This window comes from Dreissena polymorpha, chromosome 2 (genome assembly GCF_020536995.1).
Source record: "Dreissena polymorpha isolate Duluth1 chromosome 2, UMN_Dpol_1.0, whole genome shotgun sequence".
Lineage (NCBI taxonomy): Eukaryota > Metazoa > Mollusca > Bivalvia > Myida > Dreissenidae > Dreissena > Dreissena polymorpha.
In genome coordinates this window covers 71,847,251-71,870,474 of record NC_068356.1, presented here as the reverse complement: position 1 = coordinate 71,870,474, position 23,224 = coordinate 71,847,251, and the positions used below count along the sequence as shown (strand labels likewise).

General features: G+C 35.3%; 1 protein-coding gene across 1 annotated transcript in view; it reads left to right on the top strand.

The window, feature by feature from the left end:
• Positions 1-23,224, top strand: part of LOC127869803 (multidrug resistance-associated protein 1-like) — a 57,169-nt gene that overhangs the window by 19,082 nt on the left and 14,863 nt on the right. The window contains exons 16-25 of the mRNA XM_052412462.1: positions 6,460-6,529; positions 10,292-10,418; positions 11,270-11,446; positions 14,043-14,210; positions 14,982-15,168; positions 18,575-18,677; positions 19,481-19,637; positions 20,364-20,595; positions 20,962-21,106; positions 23,025-23,190. Of these exons, the coding sequence (XP_052268422.1) occupies positions 6,460-6,529; positions 10,292-10,418; positions 11,270-11,446; positions 14,043-14,210; positions 14,982-15,168; positions 18,575-18,677; positions 19,481-19,637; positions 20,364-20,595; positions 20,962-21,106; positions 23,025-23,190 (1,532 nt within the window). The remainder of the gene's footprint in view (positions 1-6,459; positions 6,530-10,291; positions 10,419-11,269; positions 11,447-14,042; positions 14,211-14,981; positions 15,169-18,574; positions 18,678-19,480; positions 19,638-20,363; positions 20,596-20,961; positions 21,107-23,024; positions 23,191-23,224) is intronic.

The window sequence follows — 23,224 nt, the reverse complement described above, 5'->3', positions numbered from 1 at the left end:
TGGTGATGATGATGATGATGATGATGATGACGACGACGACGACGACGATGATGATGATGATGACGACGACGACGACGACGACGATGATGATAATGATGATGATGATGATGAAGAAAATGATGATACATCATAATTAGATTTTTAAAGCGAGATTATACGATTTTTTATATGTAATACACAATAGGCAAAAAAAATAATACATTGAAGACGAATTTCATAAAATGCAGTAAAGACAAATTAGCGCCCCGAGCCGATTGTGACGAAGATATTTCGTACATATTTTCCTACAATAACCAAAGCATTCGTCTTTTTAGTTAGTGTTCGTGTGTCGTATGAATATATATCGTTGCAGGAATTTAAAATGAACCGTTAAACCAGGGACCTATAAACAAAGGGATTAGCAACCTCGCGATATCCCGTTACAGCACGCAAAATAAACCGGTGCGCGAGATCAGGGACCTATACTTTAATCTCGATCGATTGGTCCCGGTGTAGCGATAATAAACCGGTGCGCGAGATTTGATAATCTCGATCGATTGGTCCCTGTGTAGCGATAATGCGGCTACACGATATCGATTGCGAGGGATTTCGCTTATTTAACGCGTTACGTTTTTTCGGATTCAAATTATATTATGTTAAATAAACAAGTACCTATTCGTTTAATTGTTGCGTTGTTGATCTCAAAATCAATCATTAATTAGTCTTATTATTACGCAGTATGTCAAATGGGCACCCAATTATCGGACTCTTTGATGAATACTAATTGCCGGTTGTTTCGCCAGGGTTAAATTGCCGTTGTTTATCGCACGTATGTGCATGTAAAAAAGACCGGTCTTTTAATAGAATTAAAATGTTACCATGTTTTGTTTAAAATAGCAACATTATCAAGACATGTTAAGTGCAAACAACTCAAAATGTATAATTGTTCTTTTAACCTCCGACGCAGCAAATTTTCGAATGTCATTTTAATATTTATTTGGACTCCCTTAAGTCATAGTGAACGTTGGAATTCATGGAATTTACTGAAAATGTCTTCTAAACATAAAAATTTCCTTTCATGGGATGACGACATAGATTTAGATTTGGTATAAGGTTATTATACTGATGATGAGGCAAACAATAAATCGCAAGCAAGCACGAAAGAGCTGTGCTATATTTGTCCTGTTTGTGGTGCGGAGTATAAAAGTGTATCAGGATTTCGAGGTCATGTCATAAAAAAACATTAACAGAATTTACGAGGTAATAAATATTGGATGCATTTTTTTAGTTCTGCATTTTGCGTACAAACCAAACAAAAAACAAGAAAGGTTTTTGTGTTTTAGTAGTTCTATATATATATATATATATATATATATATATATATATATATATATATATATATATATATATATATATATATATACTCATGTTTTATTCGTTTTATTATCATATATATCTCGAAAAATCAATATATAAAACAACATTAATAAATCAAATCCTCGCACATGCAAGTAAGATATCCAAAACAGTGGACACATGATACGGTGTAATAATGATGAGACAATTGAATCAGGCATTTACAGTTACTACTAAATAGTGTGTACAAAGGAGTTTAGTGTTTTATTCCTTTAATTATTTTCAAAGAAATGAATATAAAACGTGTTGTAGAATGGTTTTAACAAAATTATGGACAAAGATTTAAATGCAGTTAATAGAACATAAAAGTTTATTCTGACGTAAGCATGTTAAGCTAATCGTCATTTACATTACATTTACAATAACAGCATGCTTTTGAAGTAAATACAAATCATGCATCACTTCGAAAAAGTTCCTTTTACAATATAAGGAATAAACATGTTTTCGTGAGAATGTTAATATTGTTAATACATAGTGACCTGCCTGTACCAAAGTTCATAAGTGAAAAATATAATTATTAAATGACTTTTTTTAAACAAGAATTACATACATTAATATAAAATTAGGACACATATAAGAAAAAAATATGATCCCTGCATATAACTGCATAAAGTATATACTTGCATTGTTTTTTCATTCGTAATTTTTTTTTAGAAATATAGAATTGAGTAATACTGACAATGTAAAAGCTGTATGATATACCTCTACCTATGCTACACTTAATTGTAGTTAAGTATAAGTAAAATCCCTGTGTTGACAACCTATACTAAAGCAAAACTATAGTTTATGTATAGCGATATGGTTCCTTAGAGTATATAAAGTACAATCATTTTATTTAGAGAGAAATCTATAAGTAAAATTAATAACTCCATCTATATAAACTAGTTAATTTCATTTATCTATATCCCTACATCGACTATCTATGCGAAAAAAAAAATAATTGAAAATTCCACCTCAGGATTTCCTATGCAGACATCAAATTTTAACAGTCTTTCCTATAACACCAGAACATAAGCAACGCGATTGATATGTTGTGGCAGTCCAGTCCATATTTGGTGAGATCTCGGAATGCATTTCCGATGCACATAGACAGAGCACGTAAAATCACTCTTAATTTCAACCGATAACTTGATTGCTGTCAGACTGTCATTTGCGTACAACTGTAACATTTGAATTGATTGCTCTAATTCCTTTACAACGAACTGAGATGAAAAATTTTGCAGTTTAAGTTCCACAGCAAAGTCTGAGAAGGTTGTCGTCTCCACCTCCATTTCTAGAAGCCCTGAACTACATTCCATCACATCAGCTTCAGGCTTATCATTGTTTGTCTCCTGGAAGGAGTCAAGCTCATATGTGGAGTCTTCATCAATAGCATAACTATGATCACTTGTGAACTGCACATTTTCACTTTCTGACTGGGTAGAAGAATCTGTTGTAGCTTTAATGTTCACCAGGGGTTCACTGGCAACATGGTTTTCTTCCTTTGGCTGTTCAGATGTTATGTAGTGGTACTTGCGTTTCACCGTAAGGGATCCTCTTTTGCGTTTTCTAGGCATTCTAAAAGCATAAAACAAAACATATTCTAAAAATCAGTTAATAAAATGTTTACACAGTCACCATCATTTATTGAAAACATGGCTTGCCACCATAGGAAGACTAATAGACTATGCCACCTTTTTCCACATTTTTCGAAACGTTAACGCAAAACCTAAACGCAAAGTGTGACAGAATTTTAGACGACCAGACAGATGGACATAAAAATGTACTTAGTTGTATCAACATATTAATAAAATTAATTGAAATATTTATGTAAGAATTCCGATTTTTTGCATTAATTGAATAACAATTATCTACACATTTCAGAAATTCTTAATAGAAGCATTAACAATGTGGAAACAAACTCTTGAAAATATCTCAGAATAAATGTTTTCTCCAATGATAAAGAAATATGACCTTTGCAATTTTTATATTTTTTTTCTAGAATAATAGTTATTAAATTTATATTTTAAAAAAAATGGCCAAACATTCTGTGAATGAGAACGATTATATGTCTCGTGTTTTGAGAAAACTTGGCATAATGCATGTGCGTAAAGTGTCGTCCCAGATTAGCCTGTGCAGTCCGCACAGGCTAATAAGGACGACACTTTCCACTTTTATGACATTTTTTGTTGAAATGAAATCTCTTCTTAGCAAATATCATTGAAAATTCCACCTCAGGATTTCCTATGCAGACATCAATTTTTTTTTCAAAAAATGCATTTAAAATATGCACCATACATTTCATTGAAATGTAACATTGGTACAAACACAAACAATAATAGAGCTTGTATTGATCAATCCCTAAGAAAAAGCGGAGACAAATGTTAATCTCAATTGTTTTTTTTAAATAATTGATTAAGGACTAATATTGTATCATCATTGAGCTTATACAAATCAAGAACTTTGCAAATAATGCAAATTAAATGTACACCACACAATGCACTGAAGTGTACAATTTGCTAATCCTTAGCATGCTGGGAAATTTGTCGTCTGCTAAAGTGTTGTCTGCTGAGTTTCTAAAATTAGCATTTTCTTAGATTTTTTTCACAGAATACTTTCAGAATAGCAAACAGTTTGAATCCTGATGAGACGCCACATTCTGTGGCGTCTCATCTGGGTCCAAACAGTTTGCAAAGGCCTTTAAAGTTTGATTCCAGCGCTGAAAGGGTTACGATACCAACATGAATAATATAGGGCTAGTATTTACAGAGCCTTGGCCCTTACGCAAAAAGCAATGACATATGTATACAAAACTGAAAGCGGTCTAACAATTAAAAAATGACTAAAGTTATACATGTGTATTGTCCTTTAGCTTATACAAAGTTATGAGTTAGTAAATAATGCAAATTAAATGTGAAACACACAATGCATTGAAGTGTCACATATCTAAAGATACCAACATGATTATCATAGGTCAATTATTGACCGAGCCTTTTGAAAAGAGCATTGACATACACATTCAAAACCGAGACTGGTTAAAAAAAAATGACTAAAATTGTATAATCTCTGAGCTAATACAAAATTATGCCTTTGCAATTCATGTAAATAAAATGTGCACCACACAGTTTATTGAAGTGTAACATTTGCAAAAATACCAACATGATCAAAATAGTGCTACTATTGATGGAGTCTATTGAAAAAAGCCTCAACATATGTTGATAACACGTTTAACTAAAAAAATTGAAAAATAACTGAAATTATATCATCTTGGAGCTAATACAAAATTATGCCTTTGCAAAAAATACAAATAAAATTAGCATCACACAATGCGTTGAAATGTAATGTTTGTAAAGATACCCATAAGATTAATATAGGACTAGTATTGACTGAGCCTTTTGAAAAGAGCCACGACATATGTTGATCAAACTGATAGTGATTACAAAATAAAAAAAATGACTAAAATGGTATTATCTTTGAGCTAACACAAAATTATGCCTTTGCAAATAATGCAAATTAAATTTGCACCACACAATGCATTGAAATGCAACGTTTGTAAAGACACCAACATGATATATATAGGGCTAGTATTGACTGAGCCTTTCAAAAAAGAGCCACGACATATGTTGATGAAACTGATAGTGGTAAAAAAATAAAAAAATGACTAAAATTGTATTGCTTTTGTGCTAATTCAAAATCATGAATTTGCAAATAATACAAATAAAATTAGCATCACTCAATACGTTGAAATGTAATGTTTGTAAAGATACCAATAAGATTAATATAGGGCTAGTATTGACTGAGCCTTTCGAAAAGAGCCACGACATATGTTGATCAAACTGATAGTGATTACAAAATAAAAAATGACTAAAGTTGTATAATCTTTGAGCTAATACAAAATTATGCCTCTGCAAATAATACAAATAAAATTAGCATCACTCAATGCGTTGAAATGTAATGTTTGTAAAGATACCCATAAGATTAATATAGGGCTAGTATTGACTGAGCCTTTCAAAAATAGCCACGGCATATGTTGATGAAACTGAAAGTGGTAAAATATAAAAAAATGACTAAAATTGTATTGCCTTTGTGCTCATTCAAAATCATGAATTTGTAAATAATACAAATAAAATTAGCATCACTCAATGCGTTAAAATGTAATGTTTGTAAAGATACCCATAACATTAATATAGGGCTAGTATTGACTGAGCCTTTCAAAAAGAGCCACGACATATGTTGATGAAACTGATAGTGGTAAAAATTAAAAAATGACTTAAATTGTATTGCCTTTGTGCTCATTTAAAATCATGAATTTGCTAACAATACAAATAAATTAGCATCACACAATGCGTTGAAATGTAACGTTTGTAAGAATACAAAAAAACAATAGTATAGAGCTTTATTTGACCAAGCCTTTTGAAAAAAGCCACGACACACGTTTCTCGGATTATGGAAGTGTAAACAATGATACGCATGATTTGGTGAAAATACCCACCGTTGTTTTATAAGTAAATACAAAGCATAGTCGAAAACAAATGAAACAATAAGATGTATCAAACTCAACAAACCTTTGCAATGAATACTTCTGTGTTGGCAACACTTGGTTAATTTGTACTCTTATTATTTCTCGATTGCTTTGTCACGGTCTCGCTTTGTCAAAATGGCGGCTGTTAAAATTTGCCTCGAAGCGCGAAGTCTCGTTGGGTCGCAAGTCTCGTTCCCTTTTGCGTAACAACGCGATAGCTTGTTCTTCGGTTCAGTGAGTGTCTCATCCCTTTGTTTGTATAGGTCCCTGGTTAAACTAAATTTAGATTCACATCATATATGCATGATTTACATGCTGGCGAATTCGACTGTACAGACATTTTCGATTTCAGAATTAAATACATGGCTTATTTCGCATTTTTCGACACGTGTTCATCTTAACCTTTATTTTAATTTATATTGAAATATATGTTTAATAAGTTTTTTTTACACTGATTATATAAATATTTGACAAAATCGTATAATCTCGCTTTAAGATAACGATTATTATTTGTTTTTTAATCACACCATCAAACTAGAAATATTGTATTAATAATCTTTCAGAGTACCCTGTGCGAATTTCTCAAGGCGACTTTACTTGGAACCGCGAAATGGATCGAATAGTTCTTAGAAAGTAAGCAGTTTTTTTTTTATTCCGTTCTTGGCCTGGAGTCATCATGTATCATTTTTATTTGGTTTTGTACAACTGTCAATTAAACGGTACATAGTTTTGATCTCTTTTGAAGTTTCATACTAGGTTACCATGGCGCCATTGTTCCGAATTGTATCCGTTATTAAGAGTTAGTAAGACGTTTACCAAAATGTGCTAGATTTGATAAAACCCTCTAAACTTGGAATCACTAGGTACAAACAAAACTGGATAATTCAAAATCCACTGTAAGTAACTTACCATGATAAACATTAGTATTTAGTTAAAGAGATATTATGGGCATTTTTCACTGTTGAATTGAGCTGAACAGAATTAACAGGTCAAAAGAGTTAGTTAAAATGTGGTTATTGACCAATTATCTGCAACGCATCTTGCTTCCAGTTGTTCATAAAAAATATATTTTATATTCGATATCACACGTGACTCACCCAGTCCTCTTAGCCGAATTGATCCGTATAACAAAATTATGTCTTTGTGTCGTATGAACGAATCTGCACTAAATCTAAATTTAGGTTCACATCGTACATGCATGATCAGTCGTCAAACGAAAGAACGGTTGATATTCAAATGCATTATTTTTCTCTTTCCGGAATATTGTTTTAGTATGTTGATGCTGCATTAACAAATATAAGTGTATATGAAGTGAAAACACCAAAAATTAACAACGGTTGCGATAGACACCTATAAACTGTTAGATGCCCATAATATCACTTTAAACTAACATGGGTGCATACATTGAGGCAGCGTGTTTTGTACCTAGTGATAAATGTGCATGTTCAATGTCCAGCACGATAGGTATGTCTTTTAAGGCCCCGTCACACTAGGCCACGTTCATGAAGACCACGCTGCGTCCTGAAAATGCCGTAGGACGTAGCGAGGACGGGGTAAACATTGTAAAAAATGCATTTCTCAAGTTTCTGCTTCCCTCATACTACGTTTGCGCTAAGTTCTTACTGCGTCCAACACGTTCCCACTACGTTCTTATTGCGCGTGTATTCAGGCGGGTACCACGTCCAACACGTTCTTGCTATGCTTAAACTACGCTCGTACTAGGTTGCTACTGCGACCGCCAAGATAGCACTGCGTTCTTACCACGCGCCCATCACGTTCTCACCGCGTTCTATGTCTGCACGAGGAAAGTGTGTTCCGGATTAGCCTATGCGAATTGCACAGGCTGATACGAGACGGCATTTTACGTAGGCATCACTATAACAGCTTTTCTAATAGAACGACCCAATTTTATTATACATTAACTGCAGTATGACCTATGAATCAACAGAGTTAAGATATAAAAAATTTAGTCGTACATATTAATGTAAATTTAATTACATAACCAATTTAACAAACCATAATTGAATAACCAATACAAAGTAAATTATACACATCATATAATGTCAAATGCAATCATAAGTAAAACCAGGAACACATTTAGTTATCAGTCTTAGTAGGTCCAAAACGCTCATCCAACTCTATTGTTTTGTTACCATATGTTCTTGCCATGGCACCTGCTGGACTGTTTAAGTTCAACTTCAGATACTCCCGTTGCCTCTTTCCTGCTACAGTATCCCTGTAGATCCGTTGATTGCTTCAACTTCATGCACGTTTGCATTGGGTCTCCAGATGCCTGGTACTACATTATGTTTATCATCCTCCGCGTCAAGTTGGGCATTCTGCGTAACGGGATACCATTTTCTCATTAGATTATGACGGCATATTCAAGCCTCGAGTACAGTTCTCACTATGTCAGGTCCTTGCATCATTGTGGTCAATACTATCTGCCATCTCTGTGCCAGTATACCAAAAGCGTTCTCTACTACACGTTTCCCTCTTGAAATTCTATAGTTGGTTATAAACTCTTGCTTCGAAGGTCCTCGGTGGGAGTATGGTTTCATCAGGTAAGTTCGCAGTCCAAAAGCGGCATCACCCAAGATAAAATATGGCATGTCCTGATCATCATTGTGTACTGGGTCTGGATCTGGGAATCCGATTGTTACATCTTCTAAACACTCCTTCAATTCGGACTCGTTGTATATCTTAGCGTCAGACATGGACCCGTATCCACCAATATCAGTCCACACAAACTTATAATCGTCGTCCACAAAAGCCAGAAGAAACACAGAAAAGACGCCTTTGTAATTGTGAAACAACGATCTAGTGTTATTTAGGCATCTGATAGCCACATGTTTGCCATCAATTGCTCCGCAGGCGTGTGGCACATTCCACTTTGTCTAAAACTCTTCCGCAATAGTGTGATATTCGACTTGTGATGTTGGGCATGATATGACTTCGTCCTTATATTCGTCAACGATTGCCCGGTACACTTCAGGAATAAACACAGATATTGTATTCCTAGCAACTCTAAATGCATACTGCAAGGACGGGTTCTTGTCGCCAGATGCCAAGTGTCGTTTCGTAATCGCAAGTTTCAGACCTGGATCCAGCGCTTTCCTGAAGGGGGTGTCTGGCTTCTGACATCTTGGACCAACTCGGTTGAGAAGCTCATCAAACATTTCAGGAGGCATCCTAAGAAAATTGAAGAATGACTGCTGATCTTCCATTCTTAATTCTGCCATAAGTCGGTCATAACGGCCGAAGTGCAGCCTTCTGTCCGCTGACATCCAAGGCCGCACCCAGCAAGACCTGGGCTGTCTTCTTTTTCTTATCCGCCTTCTCCTTCTCACAAGAAATAGTGCGACCTGTCAATCGAGAAGAGCATGTTGTCCAGCCAATACAGCAACATGCTGGAGAAGTTCTTGCTTGTCCATTCCATATTGAAATGGAAGTGAAAGGGAAATGAATCCAGTTTTATACTCGACCACCAGAACGTGACATGGTCGTGGCTAGAGCCTGCTGCAAACGTACCTTAGACGTGATAAGCACCGGTAGAACGTACACAGAACCTAATGCGGTCTTTTGAAAAGTAGTAGAGATGTATCATTGTCGCAACCCTAGCGTGGAATGGTCGTAGTGAGAACCCGATGGACGTAGCAAAAACGTAATGACAATCTAGAGACAACGTGATGCGAACGTCACACATTCGTCCACGTCTGCACTACGCGTGTTTTGCGTAAATGAGGATCTTACTAGGTTTTAGCTACGTCATTACTACAACCTTACCAAGTTCTTACCACGTCCTGATTTGACCACGTTCTCGCCACGTAAATTTTGAACATGTTCAAAGTTCACCCACGTCCTTCACTTCCATGAAGACCGTACCACGTGCAAAGCCGTGTCTACTGCGTCGTCGCTGCGTTGTACACGTTCGCACTGCGTACTGGCATATTTTTGAGGACGTAGTGGGTACGCGGCCTATTGTGACGGGGGTATTAACGAAGTATTATCAAGTCTTGGCACGTTATACGATACATTTTAGCAGGTGTGTCCTTAATGGCAACTTAAAATCGGTTCTAAGCATTCTTCAAGCGCGTGTATGTCTTACATTTAAGCTTTAATCAGTTACAACTGGGCTCCATGCATGTCCGTAAAGTGTCACATTAGCCTGTGTAGTCCGAACAGGCTGATGTTGGACGACAATTTCCGCCTAAACTGGGTTTTCTCTTGGAAGAAACTTTCTTTAAACGCAAAAACAACAACATTATAACGGAAATTGTCGTCCTTGATTAGCATTTGTGGATTGCACTTGCTAATTTTGGGACGTCACTTTACACTTATTTATAAAGCCCATATTTCAAAGAACGCGGCTCATTCATAATGTATTTAATTTAGGATCGACCTGCATGTGAAACAGGGGGAACTGGTCGCCGTCGTCGGCCCCGTTGGCTGCGGTAAGTCGTCGTTGATCTCCGCCTGTCTCGGAGAGATGGAGAAGCTGGCTGGAGAAGTTGTGCTCAGTGTATGTATGAAACCATTATACAGATATTAAATTGACCTTGGAAACAGTTTTTTTGTCTTAAAAAAAGATCATCATAGATATTTATTATTATGAACTTAAGTAGTTGGAATAAAGTATACCTAATTATAACATGAAGATGAAAAAGTCGAACATTGAGCCAGTGTGAGCGTAATTTCGGAAGCTATCGTTGGACCATTCAGTCTTTAAATGGTATTACAATGTGTTGAACAAGTCTCATTTGTCCGATCCGTAAATGAGTCAATTTAAGTGATGGTCGCACACTTGATCTAAGCATGACTCTTAATTATCAATACTTAAATGACCAGCATTCAACACGACATAGACCTAATTGTGCTTACTTCGCTTAACAAAATATTAATAGAAATAGCTGTATTGTGGCACTACAATGGATTCACATCCGAGGAATCACAAGTATGTGCCTAGCTGTAACGTTGCTTACTAACATTGCACATATGAGACTGGATCTTCAGAGTACGTGGTACTCTCCCCCTCCCCCGGAGTGCATATAACACCACAGGGTGGTTTCAAATAAAAATATAAAACGCATATTTTTCCTTAAGTCTTTACAATAAAATCACAATGAATGATGAAGATGAAGCTTTAAAGATAATTTTGATGAAGATGAAGCTTTAACCTCATAAAACTTGACATACGTTTATTTGATTTTAACCTGTATCATATTTGACCTCTAGCATAACACCCATTTGATTGAATCAGCCATTGCTTGCGTAACCATAACAACTGAACTCTTGATTATCAGCAAAAGATATTCAAAATCTGCTTAATTTTGACTTTGACAAATATAACCTTTGCCGTCTACTTGACCTCAGGGCAAGCTTGCGTATGTACCCCAAGAGGCGTGGATTCAGAACATGACATTGAAAGACAACATCCTGTTTGGCAAGGCTTATCAGGAGAAGAAGTACAAGAAAGTGCTCGACTCATGCGCACTGCTGCCGGATCTAAAGATTCTTTCTGGAGGCGATATGACCGAAATCGGAGAAAAGGTATGAAACCATTTATCTGTTGATTTTGTTGAAAAGCCAAGGATGCATACAAATTACAAGTCACTCATATCGATGTTTTGTAATAATAAATATGTCTAAGTACAGATTAAAAAAGTAAAAACCTTTGCCTGTGTAAGTAATTTCAAACATTTGATTGCGACAATCAAGAAAATACATGTACTTTAACCATATGAGTTGGTTATGAAATTATTGGCTTGCTTAACATCACAAGCCATGCGGGTTAAATATAAAATAGTATGTTAGTGTTAAATTCCAGTTCCCAATTACGCTAACATAGTGCTTTATTTATCAAAGATTTTTTTTATAATTTACTTTGTTCATGTTGTAATCAAAATAACAATATTTAATTGCTAAAAACAATAGCAAAACAGATTAAATTAAATAATCAAAATAACAATATTTAATTGCTTAAAACAATAGCAAAACAAATTAAATTAAATAATCAAAACAACAATATTTAATTGCTTAAAACAATGGCAAAACAGATTAAATTAAATAATCAAAATAACAATATTTAATTGCTTAAAACAATAGCAAAACAGATTAAATTAAATAATCAAAATAGCGATATTTAATTGCTTAAAACAATATCAAAACAGATTGAATTAAATAATCAAAATAACAATATTTAATTGCTTAAAACAATAGCAAAACAGATTAAATTATCTGAATCTTACGACAGACATTCTCAACAAAATTGATAGTCCACAGGACATTGGGTCCTCTGGACTTATTTTTTGCAGGACCGGACTGGGATTCATAGGACCAAAACATCACGTCACCGAACCCAAAGTTATTGACATAATGAGAATCGGAAAAATGAACACAATACTGAACACTTACAAATCACAACACACTAACGGTAGTATATATTGCAACCGAAAGTTAGTTAAAAGCTAAAAAATTTCTCAATTGAAAATTCAAATATTGTATACTGGTATGCAAATTGCTGTTAAACAAAAGTTTTCAGATACTGATCAGGGCTTGTTTTTCTCTTTAACAAGGGCCTCATAGGCCCCTTCCCCTAAGAGAAGGTCCCTTCCCCTAACTTGTTCTTTAAAATCATGCACATTTCCCAAAATGTTACCTTGAAAATATTTCCCCTTTTTCAGTTTTGTCGATATTTTGCCCCTAAAATTGAAGGCCGTGGCCTTTCCCACATAAAAAAGCACTGCTGATTGTTAAAGTGATATTATGGGCATTTTTCACTGTTGAATTGAGCTGAAAATAACTAACAGGTCAAAAGAGTAAGTTAAAATGTGGTTACTGACCAATTGTATGCAACTCATCTTGCTACCAGTTGTTTATAAAAATATATTTTATATTATATATTTTACGTGACCCACCCAGTTATGTAAGCCGAAATGATCCGTATAATAAAATGGTGTCTTTGTGTCGTATAAACGAATCTGCACTAAAACTAAATTTAGGTCCACATTGTACATGCGTGATCAGTTGTCAAACGAAAGTACGGTTGATATTCAAATGCATTATTTTTCTCTTTCCGGGATATGGTTTTAGTATGTTGATGCTGCAATAACAAATATAAGTGTATATGAAGTGAAAACACTAAAAATAAACAACGGTTGCGAAAGACACCTATAAACTGTTAGATGCCCATAATACCACTTTAAGTGCGTGACTGTGACTGAAGAATGTAAATAAATTATTTTTACGCAACAAAATCATATTAATACGGATGAAATAGGTACCTTCCACAACAGAACGCTAGTGGTATATAAATAACATAATTAACAGACTAAGTTTTAAAAGCACAAAGCAAATTTCAGTATAACGAAAAGTTCATGGATAACTTTTTCCCGGTCGCGAAATTATATGACAACTCAGTAATATACTGCAAATGTCAATGAACTGGCCACAACGATGAAAATGCATTATTAAGCGAAAATTTGATCTGGGACAAACTGTTTATGCCCTGATTACAACGATCCGAGTTGCAGAACGTCTTTTCGTTTAACTGTAAAAGCTATGGACAAAATTATTCTGAAGGTGTTTTGTGCGCATGCGCAAGAACATTTCATAAATGTTTACACAAATACGACGTTATTTTTACTGCTTATGATTTTAAGCTCTCTTTTATTTTCAGATGTTTATTCTATGAACTAAATTAACTTCTTCTCTTTTATTTTTTACCGGACATTCGGACCGGTAATAAGCATTTTTAATCGGACCTAACTTAAAAACGCCTTTCAGGTTCGACAGTCCGGCACTTTTGGGAATGTCTGTTTAATGATACAATACAGTGATTTAGTCAGCAGTGTGGTGAAATAACTTTACTTCCAACACGCTCGCTTTTAAGATAGGTCTTTATCGACGCGGCTTCATTGTTTGCCTACCACGCGATAGACCCTGCTTCAATACCCCAAAGATGCTTAGAATTGTTCACATTAGATGGCCAACTCGTTAACTTAATGTAAACCATGCTGAAAGTAGTGTGCCAGAGAATGCAAATGAGCAATTCTGTTAAAAAAATAGCGATGCATTGTTTTGAGTTTGGGCGCTAGACCCCCCTATCATATTTATCTTATTTCATGTGATATGTCGTCTTCCATAGGGTATCAATATCAGCGGGGGACAAAAACAGCGCGTGAGTCTGGCGCGTGCCGTATACCAGAACGCAGACGTGTACTTTCTGGACGACCCTCTCAGTGCAGTAGATACTCACGTGGGCAAACATCTGTTCAAAAAAGTTATCGGCAACGAGGGCCTACTGAAACACAAGGTAAACTATTGCTTACGAAAAATGTGCAAATCAGCATACTATGCCTGATTCACAAGTTAATCAATTACCTTTGGAAGTCCTTCGCAAGAAAACTATATCACAGCGTTATCGTCGACGCTATATGGTTTTGACCGACCGTTTTAAGACAGTAGACGGCCATATAAAGCACGTTGTTTACCCATTAAGCATATTCATGGTGACCATGGACATGTATTCCTGCATAGACACAGTCATTTTTATGACGAACACCAGAAGTCATATTTAGATCGACAATTATCTTCTTAAAAATAACAGAGAAATACAAACAACAGATGTAGCTTTCTGTAAATTGTCGTTCTTCTTCGAGATCCCTTCTCATACCCACGTACTTGTGAATAACTTGTTGCGCGCTGTATAACGGATCATAGCCATGACAAACGACCCCCTTACTAAGTATAATGCTTAAATGAGTTTTAATGCATGTGCGTAAACTGTCGTCCCAGCAAAGCCCTTGCAGCTGATACAAGCTAATCACGGACGACACTTTCCGTCGTTGTGGACATATTCGTAAAAAGACAGTCTTATCTAAACGAAAACCCAATCTAGGCGGAAAGTGTCCCTTATTATCCTGCGTGGACTGTTAATCTTGGAAGACATTTTTCGCAAATGCATTAAGCAGTGACTTGCAAGGACTCATTAAAAGAAGTGAAACTGGTGAAGGAATACTCCAAGACTTTATAGAAAAGGTATTAAATCGCCATAATAGTTGAAACGTTTCGCCGCATATTTCAGACTCGCGTCCTGGTGACTCATGGTGTACACTGGCTGCCAATGGTTGACCGGATAGTAGTGATGGTGGACGGAACTATCACTGAGACCGGCACTTACGAGGAGCTGGTGAGCCACGACGGCGCCTTTGCCCAGTTCCTACGACATTACATGCTCGAGGAGGAGGAGGGAGAGGAGGAAGACCAAGAGGGTGCGAAACCGTTTTATATCACCATTAGAGGTTGTCCTGGCGTTGTTGTTATGGTGTTCGCCTATCGACACGGAGGTCATGTGTTCGATCCCCACTCTGGGGCACACAGTACTGGTTCACCCCAGGAAACGGACTCAATAGCGTTTCTTTAAAGTGATATTATGGGCATCTAACAGTTTAAAGGTGTCTATCGCAATCGTTGTTTATTTTTGGTGTTTTCACATCATATGCACTTTTATTTGTTAATGCAGCATCAACATACTGGAACAATATCCCGGAAAGAGAAAAATAATGCATTTGAATATCAACCATACTTTCGTTTGAAAACTGATCACGCATGTACATTGTGAACCTAAATTTAGTTTTAGTGCAGATTCGTTTATACGACACAGAGACACGATTTTGTTTTACGGATCATTTCGGCCTACAGGACTGGGTGAGTCACGTAAGAATCAAATATAAACTATATTTTTATAAACAACTGGTAGCAAGATGAGTTGCAGTTACAGGCCCGTAGCCAGGGTTTTGAAAAGGGGGGTGCGAATTTTTGCCATCGACGATTGTTATTGAGCAACGAAGTGGCGAAGGGGGTATGTGCGGGAGGGGATGCCCCCCTCCTGCAATCGGGAGCTTTGGAGGTCCTCCCCCTAGAAAATTTTGAAAATGAAACGTAAACTACTGCATTCTAGTCACTTTTTAACTGTATTTAGAGAGTGAAGTTACAGAGCATTTTTATATGAAATTTCACTTTCATTGACCATACTCAGTGACTGATCGACATGAATATGATATAACATACATGTATTCCCCACCACGTTTTTCAATAACCACCTTTTTTGATCAGTCACGGATATACATCATTTTATACGGTGTTTAATCCGACACTAGTATGCGCGCACACACTTTGTTTACATATGCAACAACAAATTTATAGAATGTTAAATCAAACAATAAGAACGGTATAAAATATATCATTATTTCTTGGAATCTTGATAAAATTGGTGTGTTTCACCATTCCAACATTCTACCATTCATAAATCGAGCAAATTAAATGGAAGTATTTGACTTTTTTTCCAAAACATTTGTTTGTCTGCTACTATGGATAGTACCAGAGGATTAGCATTGCTCTAAACGTGCTAATAGTGTTTTGTACAACAAACACTAATTAACAAAATTGGGTCTTCTCTAATCTGCATCAATACTAAAAATAAATCAAAATTGTATGACTGGTAACTTAATTAGTTTTTTAAGGCTGTATTAAGACCCTATAACCACAAACTACTACTGGCCCTGTGGTCTCAAAGTCCTTAACACTGTATACCAGGACTTCGAAAAAAAAAGATGTAATTATTTTCTCATTATATGCTCAAGATCCGTCAAAGTTGATGAACATTTAACGTTATTGTCCACCTGATCATATGTTATAACGTTTTAAATTCATTAAAACAACTGTTTGAGTGTAGAACATTCCTAGTGTCAAGTGTGACATTATTAAAACATTGTGGAAAGTTATGTATGTAGAGCAGAACAGATGCCATTAAGTGTTGGTAAACTATAAAAAAAAGCTACATTGCTTTGTAGAAATGATTTGTTTTCTTGTCATTCAACAACAAAATGAGCCTGTCTTGAGCATAGCTGATATTTTTGTTGCTGGAAAATCATTTAGGGGATCCAAAAATGGTTGTACGGGGATATAACAAAAAGACAACGCAGTCTGTCAAAAATGATGTGCAAAATGTGTAATTGTTATAAGTCGTGGCTTCATCATTTTGTTATGATATCTATTTAAGTTATGGCTTTAACAGGCATTAATAACGATGACAAAAGTTATAAAACAATCATTAAGTATCAAATATCTATAAATAAGTATCGATTTTATACGGTTAAGAGTGCCAGGTTAATAATTATGCATTATACAAAAAACAAATATCCATTTATAACAAAGATTCTAATTCCATTTTGCGGGGACCGGCTTCCTAGATCTTCTCAAATTTTGCTGTCAAAACCTCTGTTGATTTCAACTATTCTGCGGTTATAAATTGTAAATACAAATCACGCGCTATCTTGGGAATGACTTAATCGAGGAATTAATTATATGGTGGCCTGTCGGTTGCATATTGAATGGGTTCCTGGGAAAAAAAAATAACCGTTTCTGCGTCAAAAAAACTTGATTGCAACTTAAATTACTGTTTTATACTCGTCAAAAAAGATTGGGTGCGAATGCAACCAACCCACTCCCCCTGGCTACGGGTATGAGTTAATTGGTCAATAACCACATTTTAACTAACTATTTTGACCTGTTAATTATTTTCAGCTCAATTCAACAGTGCAAAATGCCCATAATATCACCTTAAAGGGATCTTTTCACGTTTTGGTAAATTGACAAAATTGAAAAAAGTTGTTTCAGATTCGCAAATTTTCGTTTTAGTTATGATATTTGTGAGGAAACAATATTACATTTACCATAGTCCAATATAGCCATTATATGTATCTTTTGACGATTTGAAAACCTAAAAATTATAAAGCGTTGCAACGCGAAACGATTGAATAATTTGGAGAGTTCTGTTGTTGTCGTTTAAAATTACGAAACTACGAAGATTGCTTATATTAGGTATAAATACTTAAACTGCGTATACTTGGCGGAATAGCCGAGAGGGCTAGTGCGTTTTTACTTCAGACTAACTCCAGGACTCCGGGGGCCACTGGATCGAGCCCTGGTACCGGCTACTTTTTTTCCTTTTTTAATTTTATTCTTGATTTTTTACTGGAGCTTTTAAGATCCAATGTTTACATTTATCAATATAAGGCATTTAATGGCAAACTTCAAAATATGCCAAAAACTGTGAAAAGGCCTCTTTAAGGTTTAGGCTTTTGATGCAATCGAGCTAAAATAAAAGGTTGTTAAATAACCGTTTTAATAACACAGATTTTAAATTGAAAGTTTCACAATGTTTGGTCTTTGATTTGTAATCATCATATTTGAGTAAAATTGGTAATTTGGTAAACTGTTTGAGCAGTACTTAGTGTTCTTACTGATGACAGTTAATGACAACTGACAGAGAAATCAGATGTAGGGGGAATGGTCGTTATCCTTGCATGGCGATGCTATATGGCCTTAACACAACAAATAAAGCAATATTTTCGAAATTTTTTTAACGAAATTTTTTTTTTTCAAATATACAATCTAAAGTTCGCATGTTTAAAAAAAAACAACAGCAGTTTCTATGTGAAAGAGTTTTCTTAATACAGATAATATGTCTACTAGGAAAAATGTCATAAATTTCAAACTATGGAATTGGCTTAATCCATATGAATTAATGAACTTGGACGAAAGAAGATTATGCTAGAAACTTGTTCTAGACATTCTGCACGGACTTAATTTCAAAGATAATGTATATCCTTGTAGTTCAGCTACTCAAGACGGCCATCCGCTCAAAGATCGACGAAGGACGATCCGACGGTGGGCTTACGTCAGAAGATGACGTACTTACTGCACTTACTCAAAGAAGGTCAGTGCAGAAGATTGACTTGTAATTAACGTTTATGTACCGTTAAATTCTACTTTAAAGTGATCCAATAACAAAGTGTGTAGATAAGATTGTGTTTTTATGAATTATTGTAAGGTTATAAAGAGTTTTCTTTGTTTTTCGATAGTTCATGACTATGATTTACTCCATACTGAAGACAGAGTTTTGTTTTTTGCGATATCATATATTAAAACTATGATTTCTTCAAATGCCATATAATCTAGTTTTCCTCTTTGTTTTACGATATTGAATAATTTAGATTGCTTTCATTCTGTAGAAAGTTATATTCGTTTAACAGTATATATTAACTATGATTGATTCAAGCTACAAAGGAAGTTTACTTTCAATAATGTAATAGAATAATTGTAAATTTCCACTGCAAATACATTTCATTTTACGATATTCAGTGTGATTGTGTTTAATACTCCCGAATTTTTCTTGTTTGTTTTGAGATGTTCGATAATAGTGGTAATAGTTAAAAACAGAAACACTGTCAGGTGGATTATATGCCCGCTTACCACGTACAAAGTAGCAAACAGTATTTGAATGTTTACATGTATTAATGTATGCAAACGCTTCTGATTGTCATATTTTACACACACAATGTTTATTAGAGCATTCGACAAATTACCAGCTCGGCGGTTCTGAATGTCTAAATGCTCATTTTAGTTTAAAGTTGAGTATGAATTTTACTAATTTGCAATGGAAATATGACTCATATATTATGTATTTAACATATAACCATCTTAAACCTCTGCTTCGTTCCGATTGGTATACCCCTACAGAACCAGCAGGCACTTTTCTGGCGGAGGCGACCGCAGCAACCTCCGGACGGTAGGAAGCGGCGCAGGTCGGGCCCTACTGACACGCCACAAGAGCATCAGCCTGTTGTCTAAGGACCTCAGCAGGCTGACCGAGGACGAAGCATTTGAGCAGGGCAGTGTCAGTGATGTTATCATTCTTTCAATGTTTTTTTTTACGTTTTCCATCAAATGAGTTTCCGGATGTCCATTCGATCTTACTTTAGTTTAAAACTCTTCTATAAAAAGCTTAATGAAGCACAATCGTGTGCGCCGGGTAATATCAGTACTTGATCTCTTAAAATAAAATCAAGCGAACCTGGGCGCTTATAATCACAAGGAAGAACTCATTTTCACTACGTAATCGCGCGTTTAGTTCGTATTAAGTCCTTGTTGCAATATATGTTTGTAGCTATAACTATGAAAGCATAATTATTTCATTATTTAGTTTTGAAATATATACCTTTTTTCTGGGGGGGGGGGGGGGCATCATATATATTATGCAAAAATACGTATGATCGTCGTGTTTTTTTATAATTATTGTGTTATTAAAGCTTTCAAGTAGCGTTGCGAGAATGAATATCTTTCTTTAACCATCTGCAATTATAGAGAAACATTATTTACACTCTTTTTATTACTGTTATCAGCTTAAAGTTTAATTTTGTCTACATCATAAATTTCTAAAAACAAACGTTTCTAGTTAAAAAGCACTACCTCTTTTCAAACAGTGAAAAGAATGTATTGGCATTATAGATAACCTGAGCTCCATATAAGGTAAAATGAGTCGTAAAGCGTATCAGAAAATCAGTTGGCTGCTTTTGTCATCATAGTCGTTACTCGTTTGTACATGATTTTTATTCCGTAACAGATTAAAGCCGGTGTGTTGATCACTTACATGAAGGCGATGGGTCCCTGCGCTGTGTTCGTTGTCTTTTTCTCCATGGGCGTCTTCCAGGGCCTAAACATCTTCTCCAACTTCTGGCTGACATACTGGACAGAGGACGACCTACTGCGCAACACGAGCCGCGCAGACGAACCGGAATTCCGGGACAGATATCTGTATTACCTTCTTATGTACCTCCTCTACGGTGTCTTACAGGGTAATGTCCATAACGATTGGTAATGTCTATAGTTTGACCGGATTTTCTTAAACTTGTTTAAGCATGCTTTTAATAATTCAAATGGTTAAACATTAATAAGTGAATTATTTTTACAACGTCTTAAGATTCTCTTTAGGGATAACGCTAAAGTGCTCAAACAGACATATCGCGTAATCCATAATTTAATATAATCTTAAAATGAACAATCTTTAATTATTATATTGTCTAATCATGTATACTATTTCGTTATTAAACGATACAAATATATTCAAATTTAATCCAGCTATCATGGCATAAGTTTAGATATCCTTTAGCTTTGGAGAACTGCCTTCTTAGACTGATTTTCTGCCGACCCGCCCATTGCAGGCATATTCGTGTTCTTGTCGTTCTACATGGCACTAACGCGGATGGTGCGGGCTTCCGGTACGCTTCATGACGCCATGTTGAAGAGCATTCTGCACGCGCCTATGGCCTTCTTCGATACCACGCCTATCGGCAGAATGATGAACAGGTTCCAATTTTATAAAGCCCTTATTTAACCTGTACTTTTTATACTTGAATACTCTTCATATTCACTAAGTTAACAAATTTGCTTTCGTCACGTTTTATTACTCCGTGATTTATCGAAGTAACAGATTGCATGGATTTGTTATTTTTGTGTCCTTTTTTAAAATTTCACAACCCATTTTATAATTTTCTTTTTTACAGCCTATTTTGAAATTTTCAGTTGTAAAAACTATTTTACAAAAACATGATGTGTCCCTTTAAGTGTTCATTAAGCCCGTGTTTGCATTCTCTACACTGACGACATAATTAATGCCATAGTTCTCTACATTATAGATTATATACAGAGGGGGTAATCACGTGATAGTCAAGATGGCGACGTCCATACCGAGACAGTTATTTTTGCCGTGTTATACCCTTATTACTTCTGTTTATTTTTTCTAATGACGCTCACTTTCCAGCAATATCAGTAAAAAGGTGATTAGCGTTTATTTCGTATTTAAATTCGCTGTATATCTCGACTTTACTCGGTGCAAATTTTCTTTGTGGAGCCCTAATTAGGTCATCCCTCTAAGAAATTTTTCACCGAGTTACGTCGAAATATAGAGCGAATATTACTATGAAATAAAAGTCAGTAACTTTCTTTCAAGTACGGATGGAAAGTGGGTGGAATAAAAAATAATCATACAAGTAATAAAGGTAATAAAACGACGAAAAATACCTGCCTCGGCATGGACGTCGCCATCTTGTTTGCCACGTGATTACCCCCTCTTATATAGTGATATTTTAATCGTTATGAAAATCGCCAGCGCAAAAAATGATCTCTTAATACTTTAACACACAGACATGTTGTATCCTATTATTTTCTTAGCGATATGTCACGATGCATGGTAAACGATAACAATTTATGTTATACCTAATCATAAAATATGACATTTATGCAGTGAAATAATAACAGTGAAAATAAACAAATTGTTATTTTCACCGTTGAAAATAACACATTTTCGGAACTACTTTGTCTATTTTTAGATTATCATAAATAATTTTATATATTTTCTATGATAGTGCGTGAATTAGATCGACATTCCACCGAATCCAACACATTTTCTTTTTATTTTATGTTTTTTTCATGTTTATTTACATTGTTAAAGAGTTTAATTGGAGAATTTCGCTGGTATAATGACGTCTTTTCGTCATACTAATGACGTCATTTTGTGTTATGGAATGTATTGAGGCTCGCCACGGGAGAAAGGGTAACCTTTCAGCGAAAGGGAATCAGATGTTAAATTGTTCTTGAAAAAGGAGCATAAAACAAACAGAAAATTTGTTTATGTCAGTGTAAGATCGTTCGTTATTTCACTCGTGATCATAGAAAATATAAAAATATATGTTCTATGATCAATCGTGAAATAACAAACGATCTTACACTGACATGAACAAATATCCTTTTTAACTTTAATAAGATGAATCACATATATTTGTTCATATTAAATTACGTCAGATTTTTTTCTACATCTGCTTACCCACGTTACATATTATCTTATTTTTATTCACTGATGTCATATATTAAACATATCTTATCGACTTATGTCACATATTTTGTTTACCGGATTCGCTTACGACATTTATTCTCAATAAATAATTCACCGACGTCACATGTTGACTATGCCTAATGGACTGACCTCGCATGTTATATAAATCTTATTCGCTTACGTCACACATAATACTATTCACCTTATCAAATGACGTAACGAAATTCACTACGTTTATGTTACTGACATATAATATTGTCCACACTTCACTAACCTATTCACGTTTATTTTATTTATAATTCACTGACGTCACATTTTGTCTATATCTAATCAAAATACTTTACATATGTTCAATATTCAATCCTTTTACGTAACGATCTGTCTACGTCACAGGTTCTCCAGCGACATTGACATCATGGATAACAGGCTGCCCGAGAGTTACCGAGTATGGGTACTCATGGTGTTCATAACAATGGCCGTCCTCATCGTCATTGCCGTCATCACACCAATATTCATGGCTGCCATAGTGCCCATTGCAATTTTCTATGTGTTCTGTGTGGTAGGTTGAAATATATGACGAATGCAATATATTA